At 34.6% G+C, this 19287-nt stretch overlaps 1 protein-coding gene and 1 non-coding gene across 2 annotated transcripts in view; both read left to right on the forward strand.

Annotated features, from left to right (window-relative positions):
- Positions 1-235: 235 nt before the first annotated feature.
- Positions 236-19287, forward strand: part of LOC126964965 (probable tubulin polyglutamylase TTLL2) — a 30495-nt gene continuing 11443 nt past the window's right edge. The window contains exons 1-4 of the mRNA XM_050808328.1: positions 236-324; positions 2511-2627; positions 8554-8657; positions 15659-15803. Of these exons, the coding sequence (XP_050664285.1) occupies positions 241-324; positions 2511-2627; positions 8554-8657; positions 15659-15803 (450 nt within the window). The 5' untranslated portion in view covers positions 236-240. The remainder of the gene's footprint in view (positions 325-2510; positions 2628-8553; positions 8658-15658; positions 15804-19287) is intronic.
- Trnas-aga (transfer RNA serine (anticodon AGA)) lies at positions 8333-8406 on the forward strand. Its single transcript has one exon. It is a non-coding gene; the product is annotated as a tRNA-Ser (tRNA).

Consider the following 19287-nt stretch of genomic DNA (forward strand, 5'->3'; position numbering starts at 1 on the left):
AAATAATGTTTTAGTTTTCTTTTTAAATTGTGAAGTGAAAGGCGAAGAACCAAGAAGTAAAAGAATCAAGTTTATTTGGTATTTTATAAAATTTAGCCTGGACTCAAGATTATATTTTACAAACAATTCAATTTATTATAACTATAAGTTTTGTTTGAAACATAGTTCAAAGCTTTATTGATTTAAAGACACAACATTATTTATATTTTTCCTTTAATAGTTTTGAAGCGATTGATAAAAATGATGTCAAAGGAAATGGATGGCGATGAGCCATTTATTTATCGGCTTAATGATAATGGATCCGGGCCAAGTTTACTTGTGAAGGTAACTTTGGATCAAAATAATATTGTATATATATAGCTCATTATTTGGCTGTAGGTAACTATTAGAGATATACCAGCTGACCCAGCAAACGTTGTATTGCCATATAAAGTAATTTAGAAAGTATTCAATAATAAAAATTTTTGGAGTATAAAAAATAGATGCAACCGATTCTCAGACCTACCAAATATATTTTACTAAAATTATTGTATTCGATTGCCATCTTGCAGCCCTATAGCGGATTTGTGGATGGAACAGAATAATATAAAAATCGCGATACAAAAATAGTTGTAGATCATAGAAGGGCGAAAATTTTAAGTTGTATGTATTTTTCAATGCTGAATCTTGATAAAATAAAAATAAAAAAAATTCAAATCAATTAAAATATATTGAGGGGTGTGAAAATGGATATTGGCCGATTCTCAGACCTACCCGAAATACACACAAAATTTCATATAAATCGGTTCAGCCGTTTCGAGGAGTTTCGTAACAAACACCGGGACACAAGAATTGTATATATCAAATAACTGAAAAAAGAGTTTTATTTAACAATATCAAGGGATATTTCTTAGAATTTCTATAATGTTTATCGTTTTAATATCCTAAATATTATTATATTTGTTTTAAGGTATTTAAAATTAAGAAATTATTTACGGATGTTATGTTTATTGTTTTTCAGAGTATTAGGACGAAGTAAAGGGCCGCAGACCGCCCTTATGGTAGGTGATCATCTTAGCTCACCCGAGGAATCACATGAGAAACATCCAGAATAAATTAAATTCCAAGTTTGATTTTCTTTTGAACTTTTTTTTTATGAAAATTAGGGACGAGACGAGCCGGACGTTCAGCTGATGACGTATTTTTCATCCATCTACGTTCCACAGTTTTGTATCGCGATTTTAATATTGGAAATACAACGTTTGCTGGGTCAGCTAGTAATATATAAAAAAATATGTTACAACTTTTATGTAAAAAAGTAAAAAACATGAAGCAGATTTCCCGGTGAGAGAATCATCCAGCCACTATAATTAGCACCCGTTCACGAACATAGCGCATGGACCAGCAATCGCCTCACTCGACCATATTTTAGGGAAGAGAACGACCCGCCCCATGTCTCCGCCACAAGCAGTGGCGTGCATTAAGCGTCTTGCAAGCCTGATTATTGCATTTGCTATTGTCTTGCAAGGCTTATATTTGACGACGATTTGGGACAGGCCTTGACATTTCAGACTTGACATATCAGTAAAATTTTATGTTATTATTGTTTATAAAAAATATAATACATATACATATAATCATAAATATCACTATAAAGAAATAGCCAAGAAATGTAATAAGCTATCTGGCTTCATATGCAGAGCTACTAAAGAATTCAAGTCACCAAATAGTTTACTGTTACTCTATAAGTCGCTAATCCTGAGCCAAATCGAGTACGCCTCCATTGTCTGGTCACCTCAATATAATACATATACTGATGTGCTTGAGTCTATTCAAAGACGTCTTCTTCGCGTATTGACGATTAGGTTTGGTCTAAAAAGGGAGCTGTCTACATATGAGGAAAGGCTATCTCACTTCAAGTTACTGAGCCTCGAGAGTCGTCGCAAATTGCATGGCCTAACGACTTTATACAAAATACTGGATGGCACAATTTCTACTTCCCTCTTGTCGAATATCCATCTAAGAGTTCCCAATCGGTCTTCAAGACATGAACAGCCTTTTATCATTCCGTTCTGCAATAATAACGTGTCCTTGCAAAACCCCATCTATAGAATTTGTCGTCAATACAATGCACTACTACTTGAAATCAGTGAAGTACCTGACATCCACAGTTCATCTGTTTGTAAATGGAAATCTAGTTTATATAAATTCCTTAATTAGTTTAAATTTTTAAAAAAGCATCTTAATTTAACTACCATAATTATTCACTTCTATTTGTCCAAATATATATTCTCTCTATCTTTTTCTTTTATAATACTACATTACCTAAAGTTAGTTTTAAAATCGCTATTTCTGTTGTATTTGCATAGTTATCAACTTATGCTAAACATGCTGAGTACACACCCTCGTGGAGTTGCAGCCTATCTTGTATTTAGCTGATAGTTTATTTTTTATTATGTATTTGTTGTAATTCTGTTGTGTGTACCTATTAAATAAATAAATAAATCGTATATTTTTCATTTTCTAATCAGGTCTGTGCTGAACGTGGTTGGCGAACTTACCAAAGTCAACATGGAGAGGAGAAATGGAATCTATGGTGGAGAAATGCATTTCCAGCAACATCCTATAAAATACTTGCAGATTGGCAGGTAAGATGCGATATCTATAGGCGCCGTTGTGGTACCCATAATTTATATGTCGTACAAACATGTGGTCATAAAATTGATTGTATGATAATCCGGATGATAAAACGGATCATGAATACTTCGATTCATGCAAAGGTGAAATCTTTGAAATATTTTTAAAAAGGATGTCAAGTTGATAAAAAGTAACTCTCTCCGTTCAATCAATTTGGGAAATTTATATTTACGTGACTTGCTAGAAATATAAGGATTGATATTTATTTTTCTCGTAGATATAAGTTTAACTCGAGAGACAATTTCTTCCATTACTTGGGTGTAGGTATTGAGGCGCGAAGCGATGCCTATTGACTTGGTGTACTGTGTTAAGTTAAAGAATTGAAACTTCTCACAGGCGGCATTTTCATGAATTTAGCTGGAGCAGTTATCTTGAACTTACGACTTAAAAAGTACTAATGTAGGAACACTAAATGGTACTTAGGAATTAATAGAACAAAATAACATTTGATAATTAAAATTAAGAATGAAAAGAAACAAAATATTTGGCATGTAAGTTAACCTGGCACTTTTGACACGAAGTAACCGTCAGACTTTTGCAATAAGGACATCGGAGTCGGCTTGGTGCTCTGCTGATCATATGGTCAGCATTGTGCATTCTCACAGAAGAAGGAACAGTGCTAGAAATTCTTTAAGACGGACCTGGCTGTCGCTTTTCAATGCCATATTTTTGGAGTAAGGTTGTGGCAATACTGCGCCGAAATTCTAGGGTATCTACGTCATTGCAAACTTGTCGTGCTATGAGTGTTGCGTTATTGACAGCCACATCAATATACCAGAAAGGTATTGGAATGTACCATTTTTTGCCCCTGATTGTAATTCTATACGTCCCCACATTCGCATTTAATCGGTCCACTCCTCCCATGAATCAGTTGTATTTTTTTACAACGTCAGTGTGTGTGTTTGTGGCACTTCAATTCGAGATTTTTAAGCAGGTGAGTATCTTTTTACGGTTTGTAGAGGTTCAACGCCGTACTCGCTGGATTATAACGTCACGACACTATTGTCGTGCCATCGTACAGCACAAATACCACTGTTCCGATCTAACTGACTGTCGTGATAGCCCCTCTCTTTTTTTGCACGAGCTCACACGTCTAAGGGGACACTTTTCAATTCTGTTATTTCTATCTGTTCCTGTTACGAGGACATTTTGTTCCTTCATTTCTGTGATAAGGGGCAATCCTGTAAAGAAATTATCCACGTACACCGAGAAATTTGTGTCTTCGTAAGCTGCTTTGATTTCAGACATAAGCTTTTGCACAACTTGTTGGCCTAGCCCAATATTGAGTCTTTCTCTGATGTACCTCGGTAAAGATCAGCCTGTAAGCAGTATCCTAGTCGTAAAGCTGCCACCCATGTCTTGAATCCAAATCGGATCGGTTTTCCACTAATGTGCTGTTTACACCCATGTTTGACAATATACGAATGCCAATGGAACAATATATTTCATCAACAGACAGGGTGAATGTCATATTTCCTTTCTCTGCGGCATACATAACTGTATGACGGACAATGTGAACTACCACTTCATGACTGAAAAATAATTCAAAGAGGTCTATTGGTTCCGACGCATCTTATATTGTCATCACAGATCTTGGAGGTGGTGCAAACCATTCATTATTTATTATGTGTAAGTCTCGTTTTACCATGGCCTTCTTATTTATTATGTGTAAGTCTCGTTTTACCCATTTACGGGTTTGAGGCTGCCGTGGTCTACTCGACGAGAGTATTTCTGATCCTTGGCCAGCTTGAAACTCTGATAGCGGAAGTTTATCTACTTCGTCGAAAACACAATCACCTTTATCATTTACACCATGTAGTATGAGTTCGGCTGGTGCCATAAGTTGTCTACGTGATAAATTCTCAAAGCTTACATTTGTCTCCATCGCCAGAATCTGACACTAATCCATCGCCAGGAGGATCAATATAATAGACATATAAACCTGTCACTTCATCGTCCGAATCGAAATCATTGATAATATCAACTATTTCATTAGTCGTTAACGGCCCACCTCTCCTAAAATACAAAAACATAATTTATATAATGCATGTAATATAAGTTCCCATTGTATCGTTTTCGAAACGGTGTTTATTTATACGACATTTTGGTGTGAAAATACAATAATTTACGTGTTACAATTTTACAGAAATATGCTACTTACATCTATCTAGCTTTATTTAAATTTACATAAAAATTACAAAGTAAAGTTAATTTGGATAATTACTTACTTTTTTGCGCAAGGCGCCATTTTTTTTGCAAGTCGAAATCAAGTCATAACTTGCAATGATTAATTACCTAAGAAATATCTTAGGAATTTTAAAACAATTAATCACAATACGAAGAAAGTACACTATACTTGACATAGATGGCGGTAGGATGAACCTTTCGTGTGAAATGTAGCAGTTGTTGACCTTAGACTACACCTCTGTTGTTGTATATACGGTACCAAATAAAAAAATAGTTCTGGGCATATATGGGGTAAAAAGTATTTTATTTAAATCATTCGACCATCAATAATACTACTCGTAAGTACTCGATGCGGTTTTTGCGAGCAGCTAATCGCAATTATGCATAACGACACGAAACACACACACTTCGATTAAGAACCGCAAAACTATCTGTCATTTTCATAGCGATTGCATTTTATTGCACAAACGTCAGCGAAAAATTTCATAATTAAACGGCCCATCCGGAATCCACCAAATAACGGTAGATTTAAAATAAGGTGTTATTAATATTATTTACACAAACAAAACAATAAATGCCGCATTCTTGACCCATAAAATATAGTACTGAAAATAAGTGCATGCAATTATGTATAGCTCTTCTGGCTATTAATATTGTTACAAGTTAAAAACTCCAAAATATTTATTTTATAAATCATAATTAGACACAATATATTTTTGAGGGTTATATTAAAAATGTTAGAAGAATGACAAAGAAGATGGATGTTGTCAAAACCGTTTAGAGAAAAAAAGTTGCGTACTATGGCCACATCTACAGAAATAACAAATATCATATAATCCTTGAGGGCTAAATAGAGGGAACCAGGGGTAGCGGCCGTAGGAGAATTACATGGTAGGACAACATTAAATCCTGGATGGGAATTCTGAAAGCTGAAGAGCTGAAGATAGAAAAGCGTACAGAGAATTTATCGACAACATCCCGTAGAGGGTTATGGTACCAGAAGAAGGAGAAGATTAAATAGCAATGATGGAATAGCGTGTTTAAGAAGGAGAATTATAACAGTAATTGCCTAGCACAAAATGAGTATGACAGCGGTTATTTTCAAAAGCTAGGTATCAGTCGGATGTCGTATATCGTACTATACGTAACGGGATGATACGACATGGGTACCTTCAAAAAAAGCTCGTACACCTTCCTTAAAAGCCGGCAACGCTCTTGTGATTCCTCTGGTGTTGCAAGAGAATGTGGGCGGCGGTGATCACTTAGCACCAGGTGACCCGTACGATCGTTTGTTCTCCTTTTTCATAAAAAAAACATCTTCTGTCGAAGTCCATAAAAGATTGGGACGGCCGTGTGCTGTTAGTACTAAAGAATGGCAGAGTTTGTCGAAATGCAATAAGAAAACAAAAATTTTATCGCGAGCTGCCGCGTCGGAGCTGGTGTGGTCATGACTTATTGTCTTATTTATTTTCATGAAAATGTGAAACTATACCTTCTTCTAAATAGTCTTTTCGATCTTAAAGAAGGTTCAAAATCAAATCAAATCAAAATTATTTTATTTCGTAGGTAGGTTTATTGGGTTATTTGCATTACACTTGAAATATGTAATTTTTTCACACAGCTCATTCAGAAGGTAGATTTCCTTAGTGAAGAACGAGCAAGAAACTCTAAGGTTGCTCTTTTCAAAACAGAATGCTATATATATTACAAGTTCTTATTTTCAATTATATTTACAAATCATTTCAATTACAATATATTATGCAAAGTGATGCAACAAAAATACTCAAACGTCTACGTCACCACGGTGGCGCGACTGGTTGCCCGTGTGTTCCGTGGTGGTGTCCCGGTGAAATGTAAAAGATTTTAAATAAATCGATAATATTTTCGTAGTTTTCTATAGAATGATAACGTGACAGGAGTCAATCAAAGTTATGGTGCTCTGAATATTGTAGATTTACGACCGAAATTCGTGTTTCACAGTATTTTTATTCATGTTTAGTGTAGCTTTTACTCATATCCTAGTATTAGTTCCGCTTCCCGCAAGTTTATTCTGTGACATATTCTATGGTATTATGAATAATATTTACACATAGAACCTCACATGCCTTCATGCAATTTTGAAAACTAAGAAATTAATTGTGTTAAAAAATATTCGAAAGACTATTATTATATAGAAAATAACATTAATCATTGTAGGTTCATATCTATTTTCATTAATTACGTGGAAACCTGTTTGAATATTATGCAAGGAAATATATAGGATGTGACGTAATGCATAGACTATATGGTACCTGCGGGTGCAAGACGTTGTGGCGGTTCAGAAAAATTATATTTTATTTTATCTTATGTGAAAGTCCCTCGGATTTCGAGTTATTCGAAAATTCAAAAGAGTACACACTTTGTCACTCTTTTTGGTGGCTAGACTCCAAATAAAAGAAATTTTTCTGTTTTGTTAGTATCCTAGGATATGTGTGCTATCGACTATTGAACTATGATTTCTCGAGCGCATGATAAGCTTTTTTTACATCAAAGATCTAACTCAAATTTCATAATTTGCTTATATTTTCCTAAGTTTAACTAACCTAACGTGTGGTGTGTGGTGTAAAAAAAAGTATGCTCACCTGAGTGCCTAAAAAATAAGCCTGTTTCATTAAGATTCCGAAATGATGTAACTCATTGTATTTCCAGCATTCAAAACATAAAAATATACGTTTAAGAAAACCAACTTCAAAAACTAAAAAGTATAAAATATCTTAATAAAGATTTAATTTAATACATCTCGTATGCAAATTTTAATAGAATACTACCTATTCTTTATTAGATAGGGTTTAAGTCGGTGCCTGCCCGCTTAGATTGGTTGGTTCTAGACGAAGTTATCCCGCTCAAAGTCTCGCGTGGTGAGTGTAGGTACATGCCATTACAATTGACTTTTAAATGTAGTTATTTTACATTTGACTTGGTATTTTTAAGCGTTGTTTTTTTTATTTTTTACTTCTTAGTGTCAGTAATAGGTTGTTCTGTAAGGTACAGTAGTATTTTTCTATACAACATCAGGTAAACTATAAAATTTTGTTGCTTTTTAGTGTCATATATTAAAAAGATTTTTTTCAAGTGACTATCGACTCCGAAAAAATGCTGTTTGATACTCTATTTCACGTTCTTGTCAGACACTGACATATCGTGAAGAATGTTTGTTAGGTATGAATGACAAGTGGCCTAAGACCCACTTATCGGGGCAGAGGTTAATACTTAATAATAATATAACATAACCAACCTAAATGAAAACTCCTAAAAAACCTCCTCCGTTTTGGAGTCGGTTCAAAATAAACTCCTATGACAATGAGTCAAGAGCATATTTTATTATTAATTATTACAAAAGTACTAAAATAAACATCACTTGAAATTAACATAAAAATATGGATTTCATAACTCTGTGATTTGTGATGCGGAACGATGAGTTTAAACAACAGAACGGTTAGCTCAGTTGGTAAGAGCACCGGCACAGAACGCCGGAGGTCGTGGGTTCGAATCCCGCATCGTTCATAAAATTTTGTTTTTCAAATTTTATTTGTGTATTAATCCTAGAAGTGAGGGTTATTTATCACTTCAAAAACAAAACATATTGTTCTTCTAAATGATCTATTTGAGCTATGGATATTGTAATTGAAAAGTTGTAATGGAATGTTACAGTTTATGAATCACATACCGAAAGGAGGTTCAATATGCAGAAAGGACAGCTTGTCTCGATTGTTACGGTGTATGAGAAGAATTCACGGCTCCATCTACGACTTCAGGTACGTGTATTATTTACACCATCATGTATGGATCTACGTACGAACTTAATGTATTGTATGTAACATTTGATATTTGTAAAATGTAATTGTTTAAATGGTAATATTTTTAAAACACCGCAAAAAAGTGCTGGTAGAGTTCTTTCGTTCTTTCAATTCCTTTTTTTTAATACAAGTTGCTTTTGATGTCTGTCATTTTTTTTTAGGAAACAAATGAACCAAACGAAAGAACGGTGTCAGGCAAGCTTTAAGTGCTCTTTTAAAAAATAATACAATTTGTATCAATATACATTTATTTGTTTATAAGTTATTGTGGTATTAGACAGTAAAACTATAATCCTAGGCTGACCGATTTTTTAAATAACCAACAGTTGCGTAAATAATATTCATAACATAGCTTGTTCTAACTAAAGCCTTAGATTAAACAGATAAAGTTTGAACACCGACTGAAACTATTAATTATAAAAGCTTAGAAAAATGTCGAAGAAACGGTAAATTTGTAAAATTGTTTCTAATTCTTCTTACAACAATTATGGGCAAAACAAATGAACTATTAATATTCAATTCCTAAATTGAATCGAAGCCACTAAAAACTTAGAGGCTTTAACTTTCGCTAACAGTGGTTGCATGTTAGTTTGCCATAAAAACATAACAATTACGTGTTATTTGCATCTTTCATTTAACATTTTTAATCCACAGCTCAAATGAAAAGAAATAAAAACAGAAACGCTCATTAATATACAGTAATCATTTTGTAATTCGTGATTCTTAAAACCAATCATTAAATTTTAATGTCAATTTAACCAGGAAACTATTAAATCGAAAATTTGATGACAATCATAATATTTCATAAATTAAATTGCCATAATGAACATTACAAACGATATCCAGCTTGTATTATAAATGTGTTTGTGCAATAATCAAGGTTTAAAGTTGTAAAAAAATATCACGCAATGTACGGGTGGACTTGTAATATTAATAGCATCAATTTATTGCTTTTACGCACTTTGGAATTAACTAACTTGATGACGATATTGCTATTCAGCGAGTATTTTAATTTATACTAAACCATTATTAATTTTTAATTTACTAAATGTTATTAGATATCTACTAGAAATATGGGAATTTATACAACAATATTGATTTACAAGAATCTAAGAATGTTTTTTTGTTTTAAGTGTAAGCTTACTTTAGATTTTGACAAGAAATGACTCAAAGCAAAGGTAGACCTTTGCCAACCAGTGAGAGGCTCTTTTGCTACGCAGTTTAAAAGATGATAAATCTATGTAAATGGACAATGTGTAACAATAGGTATTTTGAGAAATTAAGTAAAATTATTGCTCTTACATATAAAAAGACTCGAAGGAACTCAACACACTAATACGTTTATAAATGCTTATATAAAGAAAGAAAGAAGAATAAAAGATAGAATGCAAAATAAATAAGAACTGAAAAACACTAGTAACTCAATCTAAAGAAAATAAAAATGTAAGGGAAACTAGTCAGTATCAAGATAACAAGAAATGAATTTTTACAAAAGAATACAAAAATAGGTTGGTAAGTGATGGAAAGTGTAATGCGATGATTTTACAGATAGGATCAAATAAGAAAGAAAGAAAATGTAGAAAGGGCAACTCATAAGACGATGGAGTGAAGATATCTTAGGTACAGCTGGAAAGTAACAAGAGAAGACAAAGAATAACTTCATCAAATTGGTAGAGGTCTATAGATATATTTATATATAGATTAATCTAAGTAGGGTTTCATTTACCCTAAGAAACATAATAATATCAATGCAAATCAATATCAAATAAAGCACTGGAAAATATAATATTTATGTTATAACTGTATATTATATAATACATTGATCAATAGACTTACGTACGTAACAAACGCCTTATTTTGTGTGCCAATAACGTGAAATCTATAAATGTCCCCATGTAGTTTTATTGTTGTCAAAATACAAACTCTCTTCAGTTCCATAAAATAAAATTGTTTTGATATTAGCGATATTTAAGAAAAAATACTACAGTATTTGTACAACCAGAACCAACAACCAAAATCTACATCAATAGACATTTGTTTTTAAAACTAACCGCCTTATAAATATGCGATTTCCTCTTTGAAGGAATAAATTCCTTTAATTTATTAGCTAGTTTATGTACTGCTATTTTGATGCATTGTGATATTTTTATTTAATATATAGGCCAATTCATAACTTTACTCGCATATTGTGAGACATACCTATATAATTTAATAGGTGTTAATTTAATTTAGTATCTTCTGCCCTTCTTAGAAATAAGTATAAATTTGTGTCATAAAATGTACTTATTATACACCAAATCAAATCAAATGAAGATCAGTTTATTCACGTAGGTCACGGAAATGACACTTATGAATGTCAAAAAAAATAAAAAATAAATCTTATTGAATCTACCGCTACTTCGTAAAGGGTTGAGCTAATGAGAAGAAGTAGCAAGAAACTCATTGCCACTCATTAATATCAAGATTTACATTACATCGATTTACAAATCATTTCAATTACAATGTAATATGTAAAATGATGCAACAAACACACTCAAACGTCAAATAGTCAATGTCTTACACGAGTAAGTCAAAAAAGTTAATGTAAATGATTAACACAAAAGTTATTGAGTACAGTAGCTGCATCATCCACATACACCATAAATATCACTTTCATCGTCCCGACAACGTGAGTACATAAAATTTCAGTAACTTTAGTGATAGGATTTTTTTAATGAAGATAAGAAACAAGACGAGCTGGACGATCAGTTGATGGTAATTGGTACGCTCATTTCAATGCAGAGCCGCTCAGGATTCTTGAAAATCCCGTAAATTCTGAGCGGCAATACTATTGCGCTCCTTTCCTTGAGACAAGGTGTTTAGTCTCATTTGCCCGGTAATTTCACTAGCTACGGTGCCCTGCAGACCGAAACACAATAATGCTATTACATATACATTACTGCTTCACGGCAGAAATAGGCGCCGTTGTGGTACCCAGAATCTCGCCGACATCCTGTGCAATGGAGCCACTGGTGAACGACAAACTGTAACAAACTGACAAACTTATATTTCAATTATTTTTATGGATAGGGAGGACAAACGAGCGTACAGGTCACCTGTTGTTAAGTGATCACCGCCGCCCACAATCTCTTGCAACACCAGTGGAATCATAGGAGCGTTGCCGGCCTTTAAGGAAGGTGTACGCGCTTTTTTTGAAGGTACCCGTGTCGTATCGTCCCGGAAACACCGCACAAGGAAGTTCATTCCACTGCTTTGTAGTACGTGGAAGAGAGCTCCTTGAAAACCGTACTGTGGAGGACCGCCACACATCCAGATCGTGGGGATAATATCCTAACTTGTGGCGTGTCGTGCGAAGGTGGAATTCGGCGGCAGGAATCAGGTTAAACAGCTCCCCGTGATAAATGCGGTAGAAGACACATAATGAAGCGACATCTCTTCGCAACGCCAAGTGATCCAGCCGTTCACGGAGAGTGGGTCCCCGACAATTCAAGCCACTCTACGTTGCACGCGGTAAATGGGTCGAGCTGAAACTCGGGTGCGCCAGACCTGAGATGACAGCAATACTCCAGGTGTGGCCGGACCTGTGCTTTGTAGAGCGCTAGAATGTGGGCTGGCTTGAAGTAATGCCGTGCACTATTTCCATTCATAATATTAGATTGGTCAGTCGTTATCTTTAGATTTTATCGTTATTCTTCAAATATATATTATCCTTAAAAAATATTGTGTTATTCTAAGAATAGTAGGGGCTTTCAAGCGTCATTTTTTATTTTTGGCGCGATGTTGGAACAGGCAAGCCCATCAAATTGTCATAGAACTGTAAAGGCACGAATCAATCGCTTCGACTCATTGAGTATTTGAATGAAAGAACGCGTGTGGTTGCGTGTCTCACGGTACTAGATTATTCTTCACGGAAAAATATTTTACTGTCGTTTGAAATCACTATTACTACTGTTTATACTGTATGTGCTATTCGTGGAGAAAAATAACACCAATATATATATATATATATATACATTTTGACAGTATAACATACTGTGTGTTACATTCTGTGTTACCGACTATGTTTTTAAAATTGTTTTCATTGCGGAATCTATATTCTAGTACGTGGATGACCCAGCCTTGCTCGGATTTTAAGAAGGTACAAAACTTGAACAAAATGGAAAACTTATAGTACATCTGGATTCAAACCCGGGTCTTCTGCTTTCCGGATCACCCAATGTCCCATCTGAGCTATTGTAGTAGTAAATTGCGACCTCTTTATGTATATATGTATGAACTATGAAGTGCGCTTTTTACTAGCGGTAGGACTTTTGTCGATAAGTTTGAAAGTCCTTCGGAAAATAATCGCATTGGAAATTAGAAATACGCGGACGAAGTCGCGGACAACTGCTAGTATATATATATATATACAATCTGAATCTCGGAAACGGCTCCAACGATTTTAATGAAATTTATTATACAGGTAGTTTCAGAGGCGAGAAATTCAATTAAAAAAATTTAGTTTTATCCGTGTTTAAATGAGAAACTGCTCCAATATCATTTCAATACAAAGGTAAATTTCGCCACTATGTACAAGACTTGCTCGTTTAAAGATATAAGATAATATGTACGCTGTCAGATATTTGAATTTATTGTCGTAGGAATTTGCACCTAGCAAAACGGTTGGGTCGGGCACCCGCGTATTTGTAACCGACCACGTTTTTGTAAATTTTTGAAAAATGTTTACGGTTTCCATTGATGAATTAATTTCTATACGATTTTAGACCCTTGGATTTATTATTGTTGGACCTTATCATGTTTTATTTGCCGGTCTAATTCATCTATTAAAGCACCGATCATAATATTAAAAAAAGCTTCCTTGCGCCCGTTCTTCTCAGGTCTGAGGCAGTCTATTTTGGATGGTAGTTTTTGACGTTCAATAAGTGATTTTGAATACTATTTATATAAAAATATTTAAAAATGTTTGAATTCTAAATAAAACGTAAAAAAACCTATTTTTTATTACAGTAAGGGACGCAGGACGTTCAGCTGATGGTAATTGATACACCTTGCCCATTACAAAGAAGTGCCGCTCCGGATTTTTGAAAAACCTAAAATTTCATAAAAATAAGATGTTCAGTCATCTTTATGACGTCGCAAGCGAGAATGGAACCGGGGTTCCGTGGTGAGACACTTAAATGAAACAAACGACAAATATTATAAGAAACTTGCCACAACACGTGAAAATATATTCAAACCGGTTTAGCCTTTGCTTAGATTAGCGTGTGCAAGCAAACATACTGTCAAACATAAAAATTATTATCTGATTAAAGAAGTTTTTACTGATTAAAGAGCTGTTTTAGTCCCTTCTTACAAAGAAATAACGAGAGCTCTTGTTAAAGATGTGATAAAAGTATAGATTTAGTTTATGTGTTAAAGGTTTAACAGCTCGTTTCATATTTGTGTCATTAATTTATTAAATTCATAGAAGTATAAAGCTTTGATAAAGAAACAACAAGCATATTTTCAAGGCATATTGTATATTAAAGCAATGAAAATTGTTTAGAAATACATAACAATATATACATTAATAAATACCATAGATTAAGGATTAGTCTCCGCTGCGCTCCAACTAGATCCCGCAGGCGTATTCGTAAATAATTTTACGCCCAAGTGGGCGTACTCTAGCTAGTCTTGAACCAGTCAGTATTTTGTATTTTATTAATTTCAATGTAAAATAACACGAAGCATATGTTACAAAATTTGGAAGATGCCATTGAGTGTCAAGATGCCACGCGACTAGCATCTATAGTTGCCGTAATAAAAAAAGATGTTGTTCTTAGGTACTGCGGTATCTTGTTGGAGCGCAACGGAGACCAATCCTTAATCTAAGATAAATACGTAAGAAGATATAACGACAAACTTAAGTTATTGTGCCGATGCCGATTATCTACAACAATGGGAGAACTGCCACCACGGCAGTGTTCTCACAAGCAATATACTAAACTAAGAAAGAGGAATATAAATTATGTAAACAATTCACGACATTCGAAGCAATTGCGTTCCAAAGGTCATAGAAATTATGGTAGGGTGGTAGGTGAAAGTTCGAGGCAGTATTAAATTATAATTGTGAATATTAATGAAGCATTCTCTAACAGCAATTACGTGAATTGGTAGCGACATTCGCGTGACGGAAAAAATTCAAAGTCATTTAACTGTTTTTAAATTCGTTTGTCATTGAACTGACTTTCCATTGCACGCTTTTGTATTCTTTGTCGGTCGATATTATTATTATTCTCGAATCATCAGATTATTACATAGGTTATCGGCCCAACCGTGTGAGTTCAGGCTTAGCAAGTTCGTCTTAGGCCAAACCAGTTTATACCGGATTAGCCTAGGACAAACTAGTATAATTGCCACTAGTATATTGTATATACTAATATAATTGCCTAAATAACAAATCAGTTTGTTTTATATTCTTCTTTTTACGAAATTATAGGAGTAAGGACGAGCAGGAAGTTGATGGTAATTGATACGCCCTGCCCATTACAATGAGTGCCGCTCAGGATTCTTGAAAAAACCAAAAATTCTGAGCAATTGTAGTGCCAATTGCGCTCGTCGCTTTGAGACAGAAGATATAGAGACTCATTTGCCTAGTAATTTCACAATAATGCTTACACATTACCGCTTTACGGCAGAAATAGGCGTCGTTGTGGTACCCATAATCTAGCCGGCATCCTGTGCAAAGGAGCCTCTGGTAAAACTTAAGAAGTACATCCTGAGTAACTGATTTGTTCTATGATAAACTAGTTTAGGCGACATAGATACAACGTTTATATGTGGCTAATGTCCTTAAAAGATTCTTCTAGAAAGATGTATTAGTTTTGTGATACAAAAACAATAGTAAAGTAAGATCACAAAATCTTGTAGTAGTTTGTTTATTTTCACCAATAGCAATATGAGATTTCTATTTTTTTCAGTCCGCCATGTTTCCATCTACCATTGGAGTACGCAAAATTGGTGTCGGAATGTTCGAGATTGCGTCGCTTAGACGAGGGAACAAATGTCGTCTGGATCCACAAGCCAGTAGCACAGAGTCAAGGTCGAGGCATATTCCTGTTCAGGGTAAATTGAATTTTTTGTTATTTTGAAGTAAAAATTATAATATAAATTTGTAGTACAATACGGTTAAGTTTCTCTTTGTAGGTTATACATCACAACGGCGCCTATTTCTGCCGTGAAGCAGTAATGTTTAAGCATTAATGTGTTTCGGTCCGAAGGGCGCCGTAGCTAGTGAAATTAGGGGGCAAATGATACTTCACATCTTATATATGTCAAGGTGACGAGCGCAATTGTAGTGCCATTCAGTATTTTTGGGTTTATCCCAGAATCCTGAGCGGCACTGAATTGTAATGGGCAGAGCGTATCAATTACTATCAGCTCAACGTCCTTTTCGTCTCGTTTCTTATTTTCATAAAAAAAGGTATTTTTTGCAATTTTTGTACAATATGGAAATCAAAACTCAAAAGTCAGTTTATCACACGAGGAGGAAGTCATTTAATAATAGTACTATTTGAGTGTACTAATACATAAAATAAAAATATATTACACAAATAAAACTGAAAACAAAATTTTATGAACGATCTGAGGCTCGAACCCGCGACCTCTCGCGTTCCGTGCGAGCGCTCTTTGGAACTGAGCCAACCGTTCGATAGGCGTATCTAAATCTTGTATGCTTTGCACAATTCTCAGGAAAAGAACTGAGAGGTCGCGGGTTCGAGACCCGCATCGTTCATAAAATTTTGTTTTCAGTTTTATTTGTGTAATAAATCCCAGAAGTGAAGTTTAAAAATATTATATTAACAAATCCATATTCATATCTTTAATTCGAACTAGATGCTACCTTATATCAATAAATCGAAGCCTACATTTTTTTTATATGAGACGGGCAAGAGGCTCACGGGATGGGGAGAGGTGAGGCAACCGCCCATGGACATCCGCAACAACAGGTGTGTCAAGAAATGCGTTGCCGGCCTTTAAGGTGGGAGTATGCTTTTTTCTTGAAGGTCCCTAAGTCGTATCTGTTCGGGAAGACCGCTGCCGGTAGTTGATTCCACAAAGTGGCTGTGCGAGGCAAGACATTTCGAACAAAACGCGCGGTTGTGGAATGCCAGACGTCTACGTGATGCGGATGGTACTTTGCACGTAATGTCCGATGGTGGAATTCGGCCGCTGGAATCAACCCGAACAGCTCCTCTGAGTACTCCCCGTGATAAATGCGGTAGAAGATGCAGAGAGAACCCACATCTCTACGCAATGCTAGAGAATCAAGCCGATCGGAGATGACTTGATCGTCGATGATTCGAGCCGCTCTTTGTTGTATGCGGTCAAATGGAAGAAGCTGGTACTGGGGAGCACCCGCCCAGAGGTGAGAACAGTACTCCATGTGAGGCCGAATTTGCGCCTTATAAAGTTGCAGGCGGTGGCTTTTAGTGAAGTACTGTCTCGCCTTACTGAGTACACCAAGCTTTTTAGAGGCCAGTTTGGCCTTCTCTTCCAAGTGACCACGGCACTGAACGTCGCTCGATATATCGACGCCAAGTATGCCAATACAGGCTGTGGCAGTTAGAGGAGTGATCTCGAATCGAGGGGATACGTCAAAGGGAGACTTTTTAGTGGTGAACGCACAAACTTGTGTCTTCTTGGGGTTGAATTGGACTAAATTATGTTGGCCACATTCCGAGACTTTGCAAAGCATAGTCTCGATTTCAGACACAAGTTTAAAAAAATAAAAAGTCTTCACTCTCTTTGACTATCAATGTAGAAATTTCCAGTATTTAATGAATATCCATCCAGTTGACATCTTTAGCTGATTAGAAAAATAGCCGACAATCGCATAAAATTATGACATCTATAGTACGACTAAATAAGAGTAATTTTCTTACAGTGTGCTCTGGCATTGAAAAGTTCAAATCATTCTACATTACTTGAGATAGAAATTTATAAAAGTTACACGCGAAAATGACGTCTATTGCAACATAAATAAGTGAACTAACTGAAGAGTAATATGGTAACTGCACTGTTAAATAATCAAATTAGTTGTTTACGGCTCTAGGAAATATTAAGAAAGAGCTAATAATTAAATTGGAATACAGCGTTATCTAGTGGTCCTTAATTAGCTTATTTTATAATTTAACCTTATTGGGTATTATAACTCTTTATACCTTATTAAAACTATTTTCTGTCTGGCGCAAATACATTTGCAAAGAAAGGTCCATCCACTTACGTTTTGTATTTCTTGGTAAAGCATTCCTCGATCAAAGTATAGATTTTGTAATAGAATACCGGAATTAAAAACTATAGCGGGAAAGCAGTAAATTATTTTACCCGATTATCACCTTAACCACAGACTACAGAGTACATTCATTTGTCACACAAATACTTCCTTTACATACATCAGATGCATTCCATTATTACATGTTTTTACAATAACGTTCATAATTTCAACTATCATTAAACTTTCATATCATTCATTTTAAGTATCATTAATACTCCATATTTTTATTTAAGAGCCTCAAATCTTCTCATTGAAAAATATTTTTAAACCAAATTTAAGAAATAACAAAGACGGTAACATAATAAGCATATTTGCCTCTGCATAATCTTCATATAAAAATAAATAAATACAGAAATCTAACTGTATAGCTGCCACATATCCTGTTAATAGTATTCAAAAGCTATTATAGTTTATAAGTTAGATGGATTGAGAAAGTTGACTGTGACATAAAACTCCAACTACAAATATGATAAGCATTAGTATGCTGGCTAATGCACTATAATTTGATAACCCAAATATATCATTTCAAAGGTAACATTCTTTATGAGTTTAAGTCAAACGGTCCATAGTCTAACTATGTGAAATCACGCAAATATGTCAGTCTATCCATTATCAAGCAACCGAATGACTAGTGAGTATTTCAAATGGATTTTATTAAATTGTTTTCGATAATGTTTAAAATGTTATGCTGGTAATATAATGACGTTAGAACACGTCGAATGTAATTAACAAAAAATGTGATAAGTGTTGTTTAAACATTTTAGAAGTGTTATTAATTTTATTGCTAGGTTAATTAATCATAATAGTACTTGTTTGATTCAAAGAATTATTAACCCATTAATATTCTTGTTTTACCAAATTTAAGGGCAAATATTATTGTAAAAACATTATATTTGGTGAAGAGATTGTGACAACAATTTAAGATATCTTTTGAGTAATTAAGTACCGAAGAACAAGTCTCATATTAGTCATATTTCCAATTAATATTTGACGCAATACCGAGATGGAACATTTTCATTGTTGCCGCAAAAAACTTTAATTTATAGTAACCTTTTTTACATCACATAAGGATATATGATCCTAAAAACTGGAATACAATAACGTTAAAATGATTATGGTTTTTTCTTCTTGAAAGCTTGAAATTTGAAAGTTGAGGTTTCTTGAAAACCACACAGAGGTACGCCACGCCACACATCCAATGGTGAGATTGATATCCAAGTTAGTCGTGTGTCGTGCGAAGGTGGAATATGGCGGAAGGAATCAGGTTAAGCA

This window comes from Leptidea sinapis, chromosome 1 (assembly GCF_905404315.1).
Source record: "Leptidea sinapis chromosome 1, ilLepSina1.1, whole genome shotgun sequence".
Lineage (NCBI taxonomy): Eukaryota > Metazoa > Arthropoda > Insecta > Lepidoptera > Pieridae > Leptidea > Leptidea sinapis.